Source organism: Petromyzon marinus, unplaced genomic scaffold, assembly GCF_048934315.1.
Source record: "Petromyzon marinus isolate PM22_M1 ecotype Great Lakes invasive population unplaced genomic scaffold, UKy_Petmar_22M1.pri1.0 PM_G_Scaffold_83, whole genome shotgun sequence".
Taxonomy (NCBI): domain Eukaryota; kingdom Metazoa; phylum Chordata; class Hyperoartia; order Petromyzontiformes; family Petromyzontidae; genus Petromyzon; species Petromyzon marinus.
The window spans coordinates 729,848-747,775 of NW_027423039.1; the positions used below are offsets into that span (position 1 = coordinate 729,848).

Consider the following 17,928-nt stretch of genomic DNA (forward strand, 5'->3'; position numbering starts at 1 on the left):
GGCACAGGTGGTGCATCAGCCACTCATCTCACTCAGTCCCCCCCTGGCACCTGGGTCTGCCCCGTGACCTTCGTGCCAGCGTGCGTTCAACACTTCACATGGCCTCGAAGTGCACATGGCCTGGCACAAGCGTCGTGGTGACGTCACCGCCACTTAGTGGTGAACGGCGGTTGCCGTCGTCGTTGTTGTTGTCGGCGACGGTGGCGGCGTCGATGGCGGCGGCGACACCACAACCCCCACCGCGTCTCCTCCCCCGCTGTCCCCGTGCCAGGTTCCCTGCGATCCTGGGCAAGCTGCGCACGGTGCTGACCGACGATTTGCCCTTCCGCAAGGGCAACCTCCTCTCGGCCAGGACACGGCGCTGCCACGTCGTGCGCCCCGGCCTCAACGGCTTCCTGGACCTCGCTCGGCGCATCCTCTCCGAGGCCGTCGGAGACATCGAAGGCACGGCACGGCTGACCCACCCGTAGCCCTCCCCGGCCGTCTTTGTATCTCTCTTTTCCTCTCTCTCTCTCTACCGCCTGCTGCTGTACGTTTGGAGTTTGCGTGTCTCTCTCATCATCGTCATCATCACGGTGGCTGCGAGATGTCAACTACCTCGCCTGGTACGCAGGAGGTCGTGGGTTCCACCATCATCTCCCCCCCCCTCTCCTCCTTTCTCCCCCACTCTTCCCCCTCTCTCCCCTGCCCAATCTCTCTCTCTCAGAGACCAACAAACAGCTCTCCGTGATTCACAACCTGCCCACTCTCTCTCTCCCAGAGATCATCAAACAGCTCTCTGTGATTCACAACCTGCCCATTCTCTCTCTCCCAGAGATCAACAAACAGCTCTCCGTGATTCACAACCTGCCCATTCTCTCTCTCCCAGAGATCATCAAACAGCTCTCCGAGATTCACAACCTGCCCATTCTCTCTCTCAGAGATCATCAAACAGCTCTCCGAGATTCACAACCTGCCCATTCTCTCTCTCAGAGATCATCAAACAGCTCTCCGAGATTCACAACCTGCCCATTCTCTCTCTCCCAGATATCATCAAACAGCTCTCCGAGATTCACAACCTGCCCATTCTCTCTCTCCCAGAGATCATCAAACAGCTCTCCGTGATTCACAACCTGCCCATTCTGTCTCTCAGAGATCATCAAACAGCTCTCCGTGATTCACAACCTGCCCATTCTCTCTCCCAGAGATCATCAAACAGCTCTCCGTGATTCACAACCTGCCCACTCTCTCTCTCCCAGAGATCATCAAACAGCTCTCTGTGATTCACAACCTGCCCATTCTCTCTCTCCCAGAGATCAACAAACAGCTCTCCGTGATTCACAACCTGCCCATTCTCTCTCTCCCAGAGATCATCAAACAGCTCTCCGAGATTCACAACCTGCCCATTCTCTCTCTCAGAGATCATCAAACAGCTCTCCGAGATTCACAACCTGCCCATTCTCTCTCTCAGAGATCATCAAACAGCTCTCCGAGATTCACAACCTGCCCATTCTCTCTCTCCCAGATATCATCAAACAGCTCTCCGAGATTCACAACCTGCCCATTCTCTCTCTCCCAGAGATCATCAAACAGCTCTCCGTGATTCACAACCTGCCCATTCTGTCTCTCAGAGATCATCAAACAGCTCTCCGTGATTCACAACCTGCCCATTCTCTCTCCCAGAGATCATCAAACAGCTCTCCGTGATTCACATCCTGCCCATTCTCTCTCTCAGAGATCATCAAACAGCTCTCCGTGATTCACAACCTGCCCATTCTCTCTCTCCCAGAGATCATCAAACAGCTCTCCGTGATTCACAACCTGCCCATTCTCTCTCTCCCAGAGATCATTAAACAGCTCTCCGAGATTCACAACCTGCCCATTCTCTCTCTCCCAGAGATCATCAAACAGCTCTCCGAGATTCACAACCTGCCCATGTCCATGAGCTACAGCGCCGTGCGTGGCTTTTACATCCAGACGTCCGCTCACTCCCTGCAGCCCGAACAGCGTCTGCCAGAGGTCTTCATCAAGGTCAACGCACAGAGACTCACAGATTCACCACACAGAGACTCACAGACTCACCACACAGACTCATAGACTCATCGCACAGAGACCCATAGACTCATCGCACAGAAACCATAGACTCATCGCACAGAGCCCACAGACTCACCGCACAGAGACTCATAGACTCATCACATAGAGACCCATAGACTCATCACACAAAGACCCATAGACTCATCACACAGAGACCCATAGACTCATCACACAGAGACCCATAGACTCATTGCACAGAGACCCATAGACTCATCGCACAGAGACCCACAGACTCACCACACAGAGACTCATAGACTCACACAGAGACCCATAGACTCATCACACAGAGACCCATAGACTCATCACACAGAGACCCAGAGACTCATCACACAGAGACCCATAGACTCACCACGCAGAGACCCATAAACTCATCACATAGAGACCCACAGACTCACCACGCAGAGACCCATAGACTCATCACACAGAGACTCAGACTCACCACTCATAGACTCACCACTCACAGACTCACCACTCATAGACCCAGAGTCTATGTGTGAGTCTATGTGTATAGGTGTGAGTCTGTGTCTAGGTGTGAGTCTATGTGTATAGGTGTGAGTCTGTGTCTATGTGTGAGTCTATGTGTCTAAGTGTGAGTCTGTATCTATGTGTGAGTCTGTGTCTATGTGTGAGTCTATGTGTGAGTCTATGTGTCTAGGTGTGAGACTATGTGTGAGTCTGTGTCTACGTGAGTCTATGTGTCTAGGTGTGAGGCTATGTGTGAGTCTATGTGTCTACGTGTGGGTCTGTGTCTATGTGTGAGTCTATGTGTCTATGTGTGAGTCTATGTGTCTATGTGTGTGTCTATGTGTGAGTCTATGTGTCTACGTGTGAGTCTATGTGTGAGTCTATGAGTCTATGTTTGAGTCTATGTGTCTACGTGTGAGTCTATATGTGAGTCTATGTGTGAGTCTATGTGTCTATGTGTGAGTCTATGTGTCTATGTGTGGGTCTATGTGTTTATGTGTGAGTCTATGTGTATCTGTGTGTGAGTCTATCTGTGAGTCTATGTGTCTATGTGTGAGTCTATGTGTCTATGTGTGTGTCTACGTGTGAGTCTATGTGTGAGTCTATGTGTCTATGTGTGAGTCTATGAGTCTATGTGTGAGTCTATGTGTCTATGTGTGAGTCTATGTGTGTGTCTACGTGTGAGTCTATGTGTGAGTCTATGTGTCTATGTGTGAGTCTATGAGTCTATGTGTGAGTCTATGTGTCTATGTGTGAGTCTATGTGTTTATGTGTGAGTCTATGTGTGAGTCTATGTGTCTACGTGTGAGTCTCACCCCTCACCCCACCACTCACCACACCCCTCACTCACCCCTCACCACCCCTCACTCACCACTCACCACCCCTCACTCACCACTCACCACCCTCACTCACCACTCACCACACCCCTCACTCACCACTCACCACCCCTCACTCACCACTCACCACCCCTCACTCACCACTCACTCATCACTCACCACTCACCACCCCTCACTCACCACTCACCACCACTCACTCATCACTCACCACCCCCCACTCACCAATCACCACCACTCACCCCACCACTCACCACTCACCACCCTCACTCACCACTCACCACCCTCACTCACCACTCACCACTCACCACCCCTCACTCACCACTCACCACCCCTCACTCACCACTCACCACCCCTCACTCACCACTCACCACCCTCACTCACCACTCACCACTCACCACCCCTCACTCACCACTCACCACCCCTCACTCACCACTCACCACCCCTCACTCACCACTCACCACCCCTCACTCACCACTCACCACCCCTCACTCACCACTCACCACCCCTCACCACCCCTCACTCACCACTCACCACACCCCTCACTCACCACTCACCACCCCTCACTCATCACTCAACACCCCTCACTCACCAGGTGAGCAAACGTGGGAACCTTCTCAGCTACACCACCATGGACCTCATGAGGCTGAACTGCCGCAGCCAAGAGGCCGTGGAGGAGATCTACCTCATGTCCAACGTGTGAGGGAACACCCCTGCCCCAGGCAGAGTGTGGTGGACTAATCTCCATCTGTTCCTTGACTCACTGCCGCTTCTACCTGTGGGGGTTGCAGAGGAACCCCCTGGCTATGCCCTGCACTACTATACACTACACTATACACTACACTATACACTACACTACACACTACACTATACACTACACTATACACTACTATACACTACACTATACACTACACTATACTACTATACACTACACTATACACTACATTATACACTACTATACACTACACTATACACTACACTATACATTACTATACACTACACTATACACTACTATACACTACACTATACACTACACTATACACTACACTATACTCTACACTACTACACACTACAATATACACTGCAATATACACTACACTACTATACACTACACTATACACTACACTTCTATACACTACACTATACACTACACCATACACTACACTATACACTACACTACTATACACTACACTATACACTACAATATACACTACACTATACACTACACTATACACTACACTATACACTACTATACACTACACTATGCACTACACTATACACTACACTATACACTACATTATACACTACTATACACTACACTATACACTACACTATACACTACACTATACACTACTGTACACTACTACACTACACTATACACTACACTATACATTACACTATGCACTACACTATACACTACACTATACACTACTATACACTACACTATACATTACACTATGCACTACACTATACACTACTATACACTACTGTACACTACTACACTACACTATACACTACACTATACACTACACTATACACTACTATACACTACACTATACACTACACTATACACTACACTCTACACTACACTATACCCTACATTATACTCTACTGTACACTACACTATGCACTACACTATACACTACACTATACACTACTGTACACTACACTATACACTACACTATGCACTACACTATACACGATACACTACAGTATACACTACACTATACACTACACTATACTACTATACACTACACTATACAGTACTGTACACTACTACACTACACTATACATTACACTATACACTACACTATACACTACTGTACACTACTACACTACACTATGCACTACACTATACACTACACTATACTCTACTGTACACTACACTATGCACACTATACACTACTGTACACTACTCTTTACACAACACCCTTTGGGGGGGGGGGGGGAGGGTGACCCCCGCTCTGTCTCCGTGCCCAGGGTGTTGTCTAAGCTGTTTGCGGAGATCCGGGAGGACATTGTGTGTCTCTACAAGCTTGCTGACGCAGTGTCCATGGTGGACATGCTGCTGGCATTTGCTCACCGCACCACGCTCACCAAGTCCGGTACGCGGTGGGTGGGTGGGTGAGTGAGTGGGTGAGTGAGTGGGTGAGTGGATGGGTGGGTGAGTGAGTCGGTGGGTGAGTGAGTGGGTGAGTGGGTGAGTAGGTGGGTGGGTGAGTGAGTGAGTGGGTGGGTGGGTGAGTGAGTGAGTGGGTGGGTGGGTGAGTGAGTGAGTGGGTGGGTGGGTGGGTGAGTGAGTGGGTAAGTGGGTGAGTGAGGGAGTGAGTGAGTGGGTGGGTGGGTGGGTGAGTGAGTGAGTGAGTGGGTGAGTGGGTGAGTGAGGGAGTGAGTGAGTGGGTGGGTGGGTGAGTGAGTGGGTGGGTGAGTGAGTGAGGGAGTGAGTGAGTGGGTGAGTGGATGAGTGAGTGAGTGAGTGGCCTTCACCCCCCGTGACCTCCCCCCGTGACCTCCGCCCCCGTGACCTCCGCCCCCGTGACCTTCACCCCTGTGACCTCCCCATGTGACCTCCGCCACCATGACCTCCGCCCCCGTGACCTCCGCCCTGTGACCTCTACCCCGCGACCTCCCCCCTTGACTCCTCCCCCCCATGACCTCCCCCCCGTGCCTCCCCCCCTTGACCTCCACCCCCATGACCTTCACCCCCGTGACCTCCCGTGACCTCCCCCCCACTGTCTGTGGTGAGCTGCAGTCCGTCCGGAATTCTCTGACACGCTGGCCCTCAAAGGGGCTCGCCACCCCATCCTGGAGCGGGTGCTGGGCTGGCCGCTGGTGCCTAACGACGTCTTCCTGTCGGACGCCTCCAACTTCCTCATTGTCACGGGGCCCAACAACAGCGGCAAGTCCACGCTGCTGAGACAGGTGGCACTCTGCCAGGTGATGGCACAGATCGGTGAGTGGGTGGGGGGGTGAGTTGGTGAGTGAGTGAGTGGGTGGGTGAGTGAGTGAGTGAGTTGGTGAGTGGGTGGGTGAGTTGGTGAGTGAGTTGGTTGGTGAGTGAGTGGGTGAGTTGGTGAGTGAGTGGGTGGGTGAGTGAGTGAGTGAGTTGGTGAGTGAGTAGGTGAGTAAGTAAGTGAGTGAGTGTTTGAGTGAGTGAGTAGGTGAGTAAGTGAGTGAGTGAGTGTTTGAGTGATTGAGTGAGTAGGTGAGTAAGTAAGTGAGTGAGTGTTTGAGTGAGTGAGTGAGTAGGTGAGTAAGTAAGTGAGTGTTTGAGTGAGTGAGTAGGTGAGTAAGTGAGTGAGTGAGTGTTTGAGTGAGTGAGTAGGTGAGTAAGTAAGTGAGTGAGTGTTTGGGTGCTACCACTGCTTCAGGTTGCTTCGTGCCAGCCGACTTTGCCTGCGTGAGGATCGCTGATCAGATCTTCACTCGCATCGGTGTGGACGACGACATCCAGCCACTCTCCTCCACCTTCACCATCGAGATGAGAGAGGTGGGTGGGGAGTGAGAGGGTGGGTGGGTGAGTGGGTGGGTGGGTGGGTGAGTGGGTGGGTGAGTGGTTGGTTGGGTGTGTGAGTGGGTGGGTGTGTGAGTGGGTGGGTGAGTGGTTGGTTGGGTGTGTGAGAGAGTGAGTGGGTGGTTGAGTGAGAGGGTGGGTGAGTGGGTGGGTGGGTGTGTGAGTGGGTGGGTGAGTGAGTGGGTGGGTGAGTGGTTGGGTGGGTGAGTGGGTGGGTGTGTGAGTGGGTGGGTGAGTGGTTGGTTGGGTGTGTAAGAGAGTGAGTGGGTGGTTGAGTGAGAGGGTGGGTGAGTGGGTGGGTGGGTGTGTGAGTGGGTGGGTGAGTGAGTGAGTGGGTGGGTGAGTGGTTGGGTGGGTGAGTGGGTGGGTGAGTGGTTGGGTAGGTGGGTGAGTGGGTTGGTGAGTGGGTGGGTGAGTGGGTGGGTTAGTGGGTGTGTGAGTGGGTGGGTGAGTGGGTGGGTGAGTGAGAGGGTGGGTGAGTGGGTGGGTGGGCTGGTGTGTGAGTGGGTGGGTGAGTGGGTGGGTGGGTGTGTGATTGAGTGGGTGAGTGGGTGTGTGAGTGAGTGGGTGGGTGAGTGGGTGGGTGAGTGGTTGGGTGGGTGAGTGGGTGGGTGAGTGGTTGGGTAGGTGGGTGAGTGTGTTGGTGAGTGGGTGTGTGAGTGGGTGGGTGAGTGGGTGGGTGGGTGAGTGGTTGGGTGGGTGAGTGAGTGGGTGAGTGGGTGGTTGAGTGAGAGGGTGGGTGAGTGGGTGGGTGGGTGAGTGAGTGGGTGGGTGAGTGAGTGAGTGGGTGAGTGGTTTGGGTGGGTGAGTGGGTGGGTGAGTGGGTGGGTGGGTGAGTGAGTGGGTGGGTGAGTGGTTGGGTGGGTGAGTGGGTGGGTGAGTGGGTGGGTGAGTGAGTGGGTGGGTGAGTGGTTGGGTGGGTGAGTGGGTGGGTGAGTGGTTGGGTAGGTGGGTGAGTGGGTTGGTGAGTGGGTGTGTGAGTGGGTGGGTGAGTGAGTGAGTTGGTGAGTGGGTGGGTGTGTGAGTGGGTGGGTGAGTGGGTGGGTGAGTGAGTGGGTTGGTGAGTGAGTGAGTTGGTGAGTGAGTGAGTTGGTGAGTGGGTGGGTGTGTGTGTGGGTGAGTGGGTGGGTGACCCCCGGTGACCCCCATGACCCCAGGTGAACTACATAGTTCGCACAGCCACCGACCGCTCTCTGGTGATCATCGACGAGCTCGGGAGGGGCACCGGGGTCCACGAGGCCCTGGGGATCTGTCACTCGGTCTGTGAGTGTCTCCTGCAGCGCAAGGTGGTGACCACTCACACTCACCACTCACACTCACCACTCACACTCACCACCCTCACCACCCTCACCACCCCTGTGTGTCTCCCCCCCCCCCCCCCCAGACGTTCACCATCTTCGCCACCCACCACCTGGAGCTGAGCCACCTCTCTACCCTCTACCCCAACGTCTCCAACAGCCACTTCCTGGTGGAGTCGCGCAATCAGCAGCAGCAGCAGCAGCAGCTGCCCTGGGCCGGCCGTCGTGACGGTAAAGCCGCTGGTGCCGACGACTCGCGGACGGTGCCACGTGTGACGTGCACGTACAAGCTGGTGCAGGGGCACACGCCGGACACGCACTACGGTACTACGCGTGTGTGTGTGTACGTGTGTGTATGTGTACGTGTGTGTGTTCTTCGTGCTTTTGGAGTACCTGACCCTCTGCTCACGATCATTAAGGACCTTCATGATGGTGAGCGGGCCCGGGTAAAACTACGTGGCTGGGAGTCAGAGCCATTCCCTGTACACCTTGGGGTGCGACAGGGATGTCCTCTGGCTCCCACATTATTTAACATCTATTTTGACCACGTAGTTCATGAAGCCTTCAATAGCTGTACCGGGGGAATCTCCATATGGTACAGATATAATGGGAGGCTAATCGATGCCCGGGTGCGGTCAAGGGATGGCTCCCTATTGCTCAACCACGTTATGTATGCTGATGATTTGGTAATAGCTGCTCAGTCAGAGGAGGAGTTGGAGACGCTGCTGCTGAGACTGGAGCGTGCCACTAAGAGGTGGGGCCTTACCATCAGCCCCACCAAAACTAAGCACCTGCCTGGGTATTTTGTACCATCGGACACTACACCCCCACAACTCCCAATCGGTGATGGGGCAGTTGTGGAGAGAGTGGAGAGTTTCCCATACCTGGGCAGTGTGCTTATGACTGGCTCCAGTTTAACAGCAGAGGTCTCACTCCGAATCAGTCGAGCGGCAATATATTTTCATCGGTTGCGTAACGCTGTGTGGAAGCTACCTGGTCTGTCGCTCCGCACTAAGCTTCAGGTCTTCTCGGCCACGGTCATTCCCTCCCTTCTCTACGCTTGCGAAACGTGGACCCCCCTAGTGGAACATCTTCGCCGGTTAGAAACATTTAGGCTGGCCTGCCTACGATCCATCCTGGGTTTAACCAGACTGGATTGTGTGAGGAGCTCACAAATCCTTGAAAGATCTGGGCAGGGTCCCATCGGTGAGCTCCTCCGGCAGGCAAGGCTGCGATGGCTGGGTCATGTAGCCCGCATGCCGAAACAGCTTTTGTTTGGCCGGATTGAGGGGGCTAAGCAGGCGCGGCACGGGCTAGAGAAGAGATGGAGTGATGTGGTACAGGAGGACGTGGAGCTGAGTGGACTTGCCGATGACTGGTACCAGCGGTGTCAAGATCGGCCTCTGTGGAGGAGGCTCATGAAGGATGCTACTGGGCAGTTGGAGGCAGTCGCCCTCCAACAACAACGGAGGGCGGAGGAGCGATGCTCAGAACAACGAGCGGAGCGCCGGGTGGCTAAAGCACAGCAGGTTGGCACAGTAGGGGGCACAGGTGGTGCATCAGCCAGTCATCTCAGTCAGTTGACCCGTGGCACCTGGGTCTGCCCAGTGACCTCCTGCCAGCGGGCGTTCGACACTTCACGTGGCCTCACGGTGCACATAGCCTGGCACAAGCGTCGTGGTGACGTCACCGCCACTTAGTGGCGAATGGCGGTTGTTGTTGTTGTTGTGTACGTGTGTGTGTGTGTACGTGTGTGTGTGTGTGTACATGTGTGTGTGTGTGGTCCGGCAAAACAACCCCCTACCTCCTCGCGGTGCCGGACAGGCAACTCTGTTGTGGACAGTGCTTTGGGGGGAGATCCAATTTTGATTGGCTCCTCCCCTCATGGCAAATGTGTCTACCACAGGGGCTAAACGGGGGCTCTGGACAGGTGCGAGGGGCTGGTAACCCTTCCACCTTCAATTAATTACCACGAAACCACGAGTTAAACCGAAATATGTAACTAATAAGCTTGTGCCGGAGGCCCCGGGGGGACAGGCGTCTATGACGTCTCCTGACCAAACCCCATTTGGCAGAGCCAGGAGACTGAATATCTACCCTCGGGGCTCCTCCAGAAACAACGAAAAACCACTACGGGTGGCCACGTGGAATGTTCGAACGCTCACTGCGGAGGAGAGGCTGCCACTCCTCTGTCGGGAGCTGGACCGGTACCGCCTGGATCTCTGTGGTATTCAGGAGGTCCGGTGGACCGGCTCTGGCTCCTACCACCATGAGGGGTGGACAGTCCTCTTCTCACGGCAGGAGACTGCCAAACAACAGGGAGTGGCTCTTCTTCTAAACAAAAGAATGAAGGGGGCGTGGGAGCGTGGTGGTGAGGTGTGGGAAGCTGTAAGCCCCAGGCTACTTTGGGCTCGCCTTCCCAACAACCGGATGTGAGGAGTGGTGGTCGTGGTTACTTATTCCCCCACCGAAGACGAACATCCGTGGAGGGATCCAGGCAAGGCCGATGAGTCGGATGCCTTCTATGACCTCCTGTCACAGGTGCGAGCTAAAGTGGCCCCTCGGGATAGTCATCTTGTTGGGTGAATGCCCGAGTTGGTCATGATGCACCTGGTCTGGAGTGATTGGAAGGAATGGGCCAGACCAGCTCAATAACAACGGCAGGAGGCTGCTACATTTTTGTGCAGCCCATGGGCTTGTAAATACCAACACGTTGTTCCGGCATCGGTGCATCCACACAACATCATGGATGCATGCCGGGTCCAAGCAAGAACATCTGCTGGACTACATAGTGACGGACCAGCGGATGCGAGCCCATGTCCCTGACACCAGGACCTACCGTGGAGCTGATCTGCCCTCTGACCATCGACTTGTAATCTGTAAGATGCACCTGCAATTCTTCCACTCCGGTGGTGGGTGTACATCCAGGACCCCATTCAAACCCTTAGTGGCATGCTCTGCCGGCTGGGATTGGCATCGTCCCCCACTCCTCCTGATGTCGAGGGTAAATGGGCGAGGTTTAGGACTGTGACTCATGCAGCTGAAATGGCTGCTTTGGGTACGCGGTCCAGACCTCCCCAGAGACCCTGGCTGACAGAGGAGGTGTTCAGGATGGCGACAGGCCCACTATCATCGGCTACAGAATCCCACGGCGGAGAATGAGGAGGCTTACCGCAGCCCTCGCTCGGAGGTTCGGAGAGCCGCGAGGCGCCGCAAGGATGGGTGGCGGTCGCGGGTTGCCGAGGAGATGGAGTCTGCATCAGTGGCCCGCGATCACAAATCGCTCTTTAACTCCCATCAAGAAAGTAACCTGCGGCGCCACAACCAATTACCATCATTGGGGGAAAGAACGGTGACCCGATCTCCGACCCCCAGGGAACAGGTTTTCAGATTTGCCGAGCATTTCCGCGAGGTCCCGGTAGTGGGAGGGGGGAAACCCCTCGGCCCGGAAAAACTCATCGCGGCACAAAGTGGGGACGGCCCTGCCGAGGCCGCCGGCGCCTCAAACATCGTGAAGAAGAAGCCGTCGCCTTCCGCGACGCGGTCGGCGTCTCACGGCCACCTCCCCCTCCAACCCCCCCTCCGCCTTCCCCTCCGCGTGCCCCGCGTCCAGGTCTGGAGATGGCCACGCTGTCATCGCTGCCGCCCTCCCTGCTGCGCGACGCCACGGGGCTGCTGGCTCGGATCGGCGGCAAGAGCTGGGTAACAACGCTGACCCCCGCCGACACCCCCGCCGCGACCCCCCCGCGACCCGCCCGTGACCCCCCCCCCCGTGACCCCTCCGCGACCCCCCCCAGATGGAGCGTCAGGCCGACTCCGCGCCCGTGCTGCGCCGAGCGGCCGTCCACCGCCTCGCGACGCGGCTGGGCCAGGCGGCGCGACACTCGCGGCTGGACGGAGCCAGCCTGGCCACGTACCTGGGGTCGCTGAGACAGCGGTACCTCGACGAGCTGGAGCACATCGCTGACGCCACCGCTAACACCCACTGAACAACACCACCACCAACACCACCACCGCTAACACCCACTGAACGACACCACCACCAACACCACTAACACCCACTGAACGACGCCGCCACCACCACTACCACCGCTAACATCCACTGAACGACACCAACACCACCACCGCTAACACCCACTGAGCGACACCGCCACCAACACCACCACCACTAACACCCACTGAACGACACCACCACCAACACCACCGCTAACACCCACTGAACGACACCACCACCACCACTACCACCGCTAACACACACTGAACGACACCACCACCAACACCACCACCGCTAACACCGCTAACACCCACTGAACGACACCACCACCACCACCGCTAACACCCACTGAACGACACCACCACCACCACCGCTAACACCCACTGAAGGACACGACCACCAACACCACCACCACCGCTAACACCCACTGAACGACACCACCACCACCACCACCGCTAACACCCACTGAACGACACCACCACCACCACCGCTAACACCCACTGAAGGACACGACCACCAACACCACCACCACCGCTAACACCCACTGAACGACACCACCACCAACACCACCACCACCGCTAACACACACTGAACGACACCACCACCAACACCACCACCACCGCTAACCCCCACTGAACGACACCACCACCAACACCACCACCGCTAACACCCACTGAACAACACCACCACCAACACCACCACCACCGCTAACACCCACTGAACGACACCACCACCACCACCGCTAACACCCACTGAACGACACCACCAACACCACCACCACCGCTAACACCCATTGAACGACACCACCACCAACACCACCACCAACACCACCGCTAACACCCACTGAACGACACCACCACCGCTAACACCCACTGAACGACACCACCAACACCACCACCACCGCTAACACCCACTGAACGACACCACCACCAACACCACCATAAACACCACCACCACCGCTAACACCCACTGAACGACACCACCACCACCACCGCTAACACCCACTGAACGACACCACCACCAACACCGCTAACACCCACTGAACGACACCACCACCAACACCACCACCGCTAACACCCACTGAACGACACCACCACCAACACCACCACCGCTAACACCCACTGAACGACACCACCACCAACACCACCACCGCTAACACCCACTGAACGACACCACCACCAACACCACCACCGCTAACACCCACTGAACGACACCACCACCAACACCACCACCGCTAACACCCACTGAACGACACCACCAACACCACCACGATCCAACACCACCAATGCTAGCACCACCACCACCAATTCCAGCACCACCACCACCACGGTGGAGGGGTAAGCATGTGGGTACCATTGTGTGGTGTGGGGTAGGCTGACGGAGGTCCTGATTAGCCAGACGATGATGTTATTTCGTGCTGTGTTGTTGGATATATAAACATAAAGTTTACTGTCAAACTGGCTCAGTGATTGAGTAATTTCGTGAGCAAGCGACTGAGTAAGCAGCTGAGCTCCTGAGTGAGTCACTGGCTGAGTGAGTGAGTCACTGGCTGAGTGAGTGAGTGACTGGCTGAGTGAGTGACTGGCTGAGTGAGTGAGTGAGTGGTTGAGTGAGTGAGTGAGTGATTGGCTGAGTGAGTGAGTGGCTGAGTGAGTGACTGGCAGAGTGACTGGCTAAGTGACTGGCTGAGTGAGTGAGTGACTGGCTGAGTGAGTCACTGGCTGAGTGAGTGAGTGACTGGCTGAGTGGGTGACTGGCTGAGTGAGTGAGTGACTGGCTGAGTGAATGACTGGCTGAGTGAGTCACTGGCTGAGTGGGTGACTGGCTGAGTGAGTGACTGGCTGAGTGAGTGACTGGCTGAGTGAGTGAGTGCCGAGTGAGTGATTGAGTCCGTAATAGAGGTTTTGTTGGTTTAGATGGCGTAAATATATAAATGTTGTGTCGTTAAAATCAGCCAGCCTAGATGCATGAGGTCACTGAGACAGACCCAGCAGGTGCCGGGGTTGTACTGCTGTGCCAGGCTAGGTGCATGAGGTCACAGATACAGACCCAGCAGGTGCCATGGGTTGTACTGCTGTGCCAGGCTAGGTGTATGAGGTCACTGAGACAGACCCAGCAGGTGCCGTGGGTTGTAGTGCTGTGCCAGGCTAGGTGCATGAGGAGGTCACAGAGACAGACCCAGCAGGTGTCATGGGTTGTACTGCTGTGCCAGGCGAGGTGCATGAGGTCACAGAGACAGACCCAGCAGGTGCCATGGGTTGTACTGCTGTGCCAGGCTAGGTGCATGAGGTCACAGAGACAGACCCAGCAGGTGCCATGTGTTGTACTGCTGTGCCAGGCTAGGTGCATGAGGTCACAGAGACAGACCCAGCAGGTGACGTGGGTTGTACTGCTGTGCCAGGCTAGGTGCACGAGGAAGTCACGTGACAGACCCAGCAGGTGGCGTGTGTGTTGTACTGCTGTGCCAGGCTAGGTGCACCAGGAGGTGACAGAGACAGACCCAGCAGGTGCCGTGTGTTGTACTGCTGTGCCAGGCTAGTTGCATGAAGTCACGTGACAGACCCAGCAGGTGACGTGTGTGTGTTGTACTGCTGTGCCAGGCTAGGTGCATGAGGAGGAAGTCACGTGTGTGTGGTGTTGAACAAGGCGTGGTCGTCAACAGCTGTGGTGGAATTGCTGTGGCTCCGTGCCGTGCCCTCTGTGCTGGTCACCAGGGGTCAGCGCCACACACACACAGCTCGGACAAAGCGCCCTGACGAGTATTTATTAACTCTGGGCTTGCACAGTATCACAGAAACAAGTTGGGTTATTAAATGCATTCTAGATTTAAAGCTTTCGTGACTGCTAGGATCCATACTCTTGGTTCTATTGGGTAAAGTCACGTAGTTGAAAATAAAATAACAAAAAATCACGACGTTTCGGCCACAACACAAGCGGCCTTCATCAGGTGAAGGGACGAGACTGTCTGGAGGACAGCGCTGGAGTGGAAGAAGCCACGCTTAGATCACGACCTTTAAGCTGTGTGAGAAGAAAAACACCAAGCGCCTTGACAAAGGAATTAGCATATAATTTAGCATTGAAATGGCTCATTGAAATAGCTAAGTTAAAGTATACACATCCGCAGAGGTACCCCTTGACAAAGGAATTTGCATGGAATTTAGCATTGAAATAGCTGAGTGATTAGCTTGTAACTGGTCACAGAAATAGCTATGTTAAAGTTAGAGCATATACATTCACCGAGGCACCTAGTACTCATCAAACAGGAGAATTTAGCGAAACACAACCACGCTCAGACAGCGGACCTTTAAACTGTGTGCGAGCAAACAAGGTGTTCTGACAAAGAAATTAGCATAAAAATTAGCATTTGATTGGCGGATTTTCGGAAAGAGGTGGTGTACGTGCCGGTGGACTTGCCGTTTGGCGCGGGGGGGGGGGGGAGTTTACCTATTGATGGTGTGAGAAGGGAATTTATAAGAGCTGCAAAAGTTTGGTGTACCACTATTTGAAAAAGTATACTGTACCATTGAAATTAGTTTAATGTTTAGTTCGATTTAGAAAATCTTTCCAATGGTTGCTTAATTTGAAACCATCCTCTCGGTTGAAATTGTGTCTGTGTTTGTAGATCTGAATTGCTTCATGAACAAATCTCTGATAAAAGCCCGTGGGTTTGCAAAGAACCTTGGTATCGGAGAAAATTATATTGTGATCCCCCACAGCGTTGTAACAGTGATCAGCCACGGCAGAAGAATTCGTTTTACCGTGTTTCAAATCTGATTTGTGCTCGCGAATTCGGTCAGAGGCATGTCGCTTTGTCTCACCGATATAGCAATCACCGCAGGTACAACTCAATTTGTAAACCCCGGGGTACTGTAAATCAGGAATGACATCCTTCACGGATGGGATCAGATCACGAATTTTGTGTACTGTATTGAACCGGACCTGGATCTTGTGTTTGTTTAGAATTTTGGAAATCTTTTTAGTAACGCCTGCTATATATGGAAGTGTGATGGTTTTGACCGGAGTATCAAGTGGTTGTTTCTGTATGGAGGGAGAGACAGCTTGGCGGATGGTACGGTCAGACTAACCATTCCTTTTGAGGGCCAGGTGTACGTGTTTTAATTCACTGGTCAGGTGGTGTTGGTCCGAAATGCAATGAGCCCTATGGTATAAAGTTTTGATGAGAGAATTCTTTTGGGCTGGGTGGTGGTGGGAATCAGGTTTCAAGTAGGAATCTGTGTGGGTGGGTTTCCTGTAGACAGAATGCCCCAATGAGCCATCAGGTCTCCTCTCAAACAGAACATCTAAGAATGGTAGCTTGCCATCTTTCTCCAAAGTGTCATCCACATATCTCTTCCACAGAGAAGGTCTGAGGGTGGAAGTCTGGATGGCGTCTGATTCAAATTTCTCCATGAAAATATTGGCTATCACTGGTGATAAGGGGGATCCCATGGGGGTACCCTCATTTTGTTTGTAGAAGGAGCCATTCCAAGTAAAGTAGGTATTGTTGAGGCAGTGCCTAACCAGTGCAGGTGTGTCGGGTCTAGTCCATGTTGGACTAAATTTTCAATTATTTCAATGGTGTCAGGTACTGGGACCTTGGTGAACAAAGAGACCACATCGAAGCTGACAAGGATATCGTCAGGGGACAGTACAACGTCTTTGACCATAGAGACCAATTGGGCTGAGTTAAGTACTGCTGAGGTGGTCTTGCCAGTGAAAGGCAGCAAGGTATCTGACAGAAAACGGGCTAGTCTATAGGTAGGGGAGTTGATCGTGGATACGATGGGTCGAAGTGGGGTGCCTTCTTTATGAATCATGGGAAGACCACAGAATCTAGGGGGTCTTGCAGCAGAAGGTTTTAGGGAGGGACGTTTAGTTGGGTCGATTAGGGAGGTCGAACTTGTGATGATCTTGTTGGTTTTTATCGCTAGGCTATTAGTAGGGTCATTTTTTTATTTTTGAGTAACTTCCATCGTTGAGCAGATTCTGGATTTTGTTGTTGTATGAATCTTTATCCATAATAACAGTAGCGTTGCCTTTATCGGCTGAGAGGATGACTATATCACTTCTGTTTTTTTTTAAATTCGCGAGTTCAGAGCGTTCATTTTTGCTGATAACACAGAGACACACAGAGAGAGATACACACATACAGTGAAGGAAAAAAGTATTTGATCCCCTGCTGATTTTGTACGTTTGCCCACTGACAAAGAAATGATCAGTCTATAATTTTAATGGAAGGTTTATTTGAACAGTGAGAGACAGAATAACAACAAAAAAATCCAGATAAACGCATGTCAAAAATGTTATAAATTTATTTGCATTTTAATGAGGGAAAAAAGTATTTGACCCCTCTGCAAAACATGACTTAGTACTTGGGGGCAAAACCCTTGTTGGCAATCACAGAGGTCAGACGTTTCTTGTAGTTGGCCACCAGGTTTGCACACATCTCAGGAGGGATTTTGTCCCACTCCTCTTTGCAGATCTTCTCCAAGTCATTAAGGTTTCGAGGCTGACGTTTGTCAACTTGAACTTTCAGCTCCCTCCAGATTTCCTATGGGATTAAGGTCTGGAGACTGGCTAGGCCACCCCAGGACCTTAATGTGCTTCTTCTTGAGCCACTCCTTTGTTGCCTTGGCCATGTGTTTTGGGTCATTGTCATGCTGGAATACCCATCCACCATCCATTTTCAATGCCCTGGCTGAGGGAAGGAGGTTCTCACCCAAGATTTGACGGTACATGGCCCCGTCCATC

The 17,928-nt window shown here is 53.4% G+C and overlaps 1 protein-coding gene across 1 annotated transcript in view; it reads left to right on the top strand.

The window, feature by feature from the left end:
• The window catches only part of LOC116937258 (mutS protein homolog 4-like), a 33,073-nt gene extending 19,435 nt beyond the window's left edge, over window positions 1-13,638 (top strand). The window contains exons 12-21 of the mRNA XM_076062982.1: window positions 272-449; window positions 1,882-2,010; window positions 3,967-4,070; window positions 5,352-5,476; window positions 6,124-6,324; window positions 6,743-6,861; window positions 8,043-8,171; window positions 8,270-8,507; window positions 11,797-11,885; window positions 11,981-13,638. Coding sequence (XP_075919097.1) covers window positions 272-449; window positions 1,882-2,010; window positions 3,967-4,070; window positions 5,352-5,476; window positions 6,124-6,324; window positions 6,743-6,861; window positions 8,043-8,171; window positions 8,270-8,507; window positions 11,797-11,885; window positions 11,981-12,172 — 1,504 coding nt within the window. The 3' untranslated portion in view covers window positions 12,173-13,638. The remainder of the gene's footprint in view (window positions 1-271; window positions 450-1,881; window positions 2,011-3,966; window positions 4,071-5,351; window positions 5,477-6,123; window positions 6,325-6,742; window positions 6,862-8,042; window positions 8,172-8,269; window positions 8,508-11,796; window positions 11,886-11,980) is intronic.
• The last annotated feature ends 4,290 nt before the right edge of the window (window positions 13,639-17,928 follow it).